The sequence below is a fragment of the Elephas maximus genome, chromosome 3, assembly GCF_024166365.1.
Source record: "Elephas maximus indicus isolate mEleMax1 chromosome 3, mEleMax1 primary haplotype, whole genome shotgun sequence".
NCBI classification, from domain to species: Eukaryota; Metazoa; Chordata; class Mammalia; order Proboscidea; family Elephantidae; genus Elephas; species Elephas maximus.
This window is the reverse complement of record NC_064821.1, coordinates 13983315-13987210: the sequence shown is the minus strand read 5'-3', so window position 1 is coordinate 13987210 and position 3896 is coordinate 13983315. Positions and strand designations below refer to the sequence as shown.

Below are 3896 nucleotides of genomic sequence, written 5' to 3'. Positions count from 1 at the left end.
GAAAACACCAAGCTGAGAAAAGTCAGTCAGTCAGAAAAGGAGAGATGCATTCTGATCTCACTTATAGGGCAGAAGCAAATATACACAAAGCAAAGCTTATTAGTGGTTACCAGGGGTGACAGGGAGGGGGAAGGAAGAGTTTTATTAGGATCATTGAGTTTATGTGAAAGGTAGTGGAATGATTTGGAACATAAACCGTGAAATGCTTGCACAGCTTGAATATAAGCAATGTAACAAATGCACAAGTAGAAATTGTTGAAGTGGCGTGTTTTATTATGTATATTTGGAATACAATAAACAAATAATATGAAGATCAATAAAAAGGAAAGAAAAACTCTGTGGAATTCTCTCTCTACATATATATATATATAAATTTATATATATATATATATATACACACACGCACCTATTTTTCTTCTTAAAAAAATGAGTACAGAATCCCTGAGAGCAAAAACACAGTCAATTACGCCCCGTCCTTATTGGTCCATTTCTTGTGGTGACCTCATAAGGAGCCAATTGTTTGGAACTCCAAGCCTATATAAGTCCCTGGAAACCTAGGTTTGTGGTCCTTCTAGCACAGGAAGCTATTTCAGTGACCTGAGAGATTGGACCAAACTTGGCTTGTTTTCTCTTTAAATTGTGGTTTTTCTATTTCCTTGCCAGCTATTCTTATTTTGTCTTTGTTTTTCCTCATTTTCATTTATTTGTTTTTCATTTTATTGTTCCTTTACTTCCTCAATTTTTCTTTTTTTTCATAACCTTGTTAGTTTTTTTATCATCTTACTATTACTTTTGTAATTTTCTATTTTTCTTATCCTGTTACTTATTCCTTTTCTGAATCTTTCTCATTGATTTCTTGTTTTGTGTTTATATATATATATATAATTTATCTTGTTTATCAGCAGCTTTTACTTTTTCCCATTTTTACCTTAATTTTCCATTTCCTCCTTTTGCTGTTCTCGTGTTCTCTAATTGAGACACATACATTTTATTCTTCTTTTCTCTTTTCTGATTTTATCCTTTTGTTTATTCCTTTCGTATTTTCTATTTACCATTCTATTCTCATTTCTGAATTCTGTTATTCACAATTTATATTTTTCTATTTTTTGTTATTTTATTCTTTTAATTTCTTCATTTCTATTATATTTTCTCTTCTATATCCTTTTTCCTTTAGTTTTTCTTCTTCTAATTGTAACGTTTCAACATATTTTAAAATAATTTCCCCATTTGATTTAATTTTCTTCTTTTAATTTTCCTCACTTCTTTCATTCTACATCCATTCAAACTTGTACTTTATTAGTTGTCTAATTATTGAGTTTTCATTAGATTTTTTTCTCTTTTCTTTTGGTCACTTTCATTCGATCTATTTTTTCTAATTTTTTTAGTGTTCACAAGTTTCGTTTTTTAAAAAAATTTTACTTCCTCCTTTCTCATTTTATCTTTTTGATTATATTTTAACTTTTTCTCATTTTTTCCATATTTCATTAAGTTTTTAGTCACCACTTTTTTAGGGTTTTGGGTTTTTAAATTTTGAATCCTACCACAAGGGCACTTCTTATCCCAAAGCCCGCTACGCCTTCACACCATAGCCAACATGCTGCAGAGCCACTTACCCTTCTCTGCTGTGGAGGAAACCCATGTAGGACACTACCACCTCCTCAGAACCATCGGCAAGGGGACATATGCCAAGGTCAAGCTGGCCCAGCACATCATCACCGGCCAAGAGGTAGCCATTAAAATAATTGACAAGAGCCAGCACACGTCCTCCGACCTCCACAGACTATACAGAGAGATAAAAATTATGAAGCATCTCCACCATCCAAATATTGTAAAACTGTATGAAGTCATAGAGAATGAGAACGCTCTCTATATAGTGATGGAGTATGCAAGTGGAAGGGACCTGTTTTACCACCTAGTGAATCATGGCTTCATGAGCGAAAAAGAGGCCCAAACGAAATTCCAACAAATAGTGTCAGCGGTGAAGTACTGCCACGACAAGGGTATTGTTCATAGGGATCTGAAAACAGAAAACCTACTCTTGGACAAGCGAATGAACATCAAACTTGCAGACTTTGGTTTAGGAACTGAATTCACCACAGGGAGCAAGCTGGATACCTTATGTGGCACTCCCCCTTATTCTGCCCCAGAACTCTTTCAGGGAGAAAAGTATGACGGACCCCCAGTGGATGTGTGGAGCCTGGGAGTCATCCTATACTTCATGGTAACTGGATCTCTGCCTTTTCGTGGGAAGACCTTAATGAAGCTGCGAAAGCAGGTACTGGAGGGACAATATGATGTTCCCTTCCACATGTCTAGCCAGTGTCAACACCTGCTCAGTAAAATTTTCATTCGTGACCCAAGAAAGAGAGCCACATTAGAGGACATCCTAGCACATCTATGGATGAAGGTGGGTGATGAAGAAAAACAAAAGCTCTATGTGCAGCCACTCCCAGACTACGATAACCCCTGGCACACCGAAGTGATGGTGAACATGGGTTACATGCAGGAAGACATTCATGCCTCACTGTTGAACCACAATTACAATGACGCAAACGCCACCTATCTGATCCTGGGTCACGATACATGTGAGATTGACAGCCACACCAGCACCCTGGAACCCCAGGCTGAAGCCCATTGCACCGATAGCCACACTCCTTCCTCATCCCATGAAGTGCATCCTACCATCTGTACTAAACCCAAACAGCGTAGTTACACCGAGCCCACCATTCCCACCTTTGGTTACTACATCCGCGATGCTTTGAACACTCTCTCTGAGGGACGGATGGGGACCTCCATGGTTTCTACTTTTCCGTCATTCTCCCTGGTCCTGACCCACCTGCACCAGGGATCTAGCACAGCCTGGGCACAGCCCAACCAGGACTCTGACCTGTATGCCAAGGTGAGAAACAGTGAGGTGCCACAGCCCATCACACTACCCCAGTGTGTTTCTGTGCCTTCCTCCTCAGCCTACATCATCAACGAGAGTGCCGGGGCCCCGGAGAAAACCAGTTTTACCCAGCGAATGTCAAAACTAAACTCTGTAAATGAGGAGCAGGTGCATGAGTTACCTGATCAGCTGAGTTTGCCCCAGACTGTGAGTCTAGCCTCTTCCTCTGAGGAGCAGGTGCATGAGTTACCTGACCAGCCGAGTTTGCCCCAGACTGTGAGTCCAGCCTCTTCCTCTGTCAGCAGCCAGGGCTGGAAGCGGGCCACTGGGAGGTTCTTTAAGCTCATGAGAAGATGCCTTTGTTTTACATATGACAAAAAGGACCACAAAGCATCTCACAGCAAAGCTGCACAAATGATCAAACCTCAAGAGGCCAAACCGCGCTCTCTCAAATTTACCTGGAGGATGAAGATCACCAGTTCCTTGGAGCCCGACGAGATGCTGCAGGAGATCTGTCAAGTGTTGGATGCCAATGGCTGTGACTGGGATCTCACCCACAAATACACACTGCTGTGTATGAATGGCACACCAGGACAACAGGACTTCGTTCAGTGGAGGATGGAGGTGTGCACCCTGCCTCGGAGGACTCTCAATGGGGTAAAAGTGAAGAGAATTTCAGGGACCTCTGAGGCCTTCAATAGCATTGTCTCAAAAATCACCAGAGACCTTGCACTTTAAAATGGGGCCAGCAGCTGCCTGAGAGAAAACAGGAGTTCCAAGGTTTAAGCTCCTTTGTAATTTTGAAGGCAACGTTTGGAAAAGCCACCTAGGTGCCTGAAATTCACTTCACTTGAACCCTGTTGAGCAATCACCAAGGCAGTGTACACACCTTCATCCTCCACTGCACAAAGTCCTCTTGGCCGGCAAGTCACATGTGCACAGCAACACATATGCCTGGGAGACATCCCACTCGCAGCTGTTGGCATCGCGCACTTGGCAGATCTTCCAC

At 41.5% G+C, this 3896-nt stretch overlaps 1 protein-coding gene across 1 annotated transcript; it reads left to right on the top strand.

The window, feature by feature from the left end:
- Window positions 1-1594: 1594 nt before the first annotated feature.
- Window positions 1595-3625, top strand: LOC126070878 (serine/threonine-protein kinase MARK2-like). The gene has a single exon (XM_049875216.1). It carries the CDS (start codon window positions 1595-1597, stop codon window positions 3623-3625), a length of 2031 nt encoding a protein of 676 aa, XP_049731173.1.
- Window positions 3626-3896: the final 271 nt, after the last annotated feature.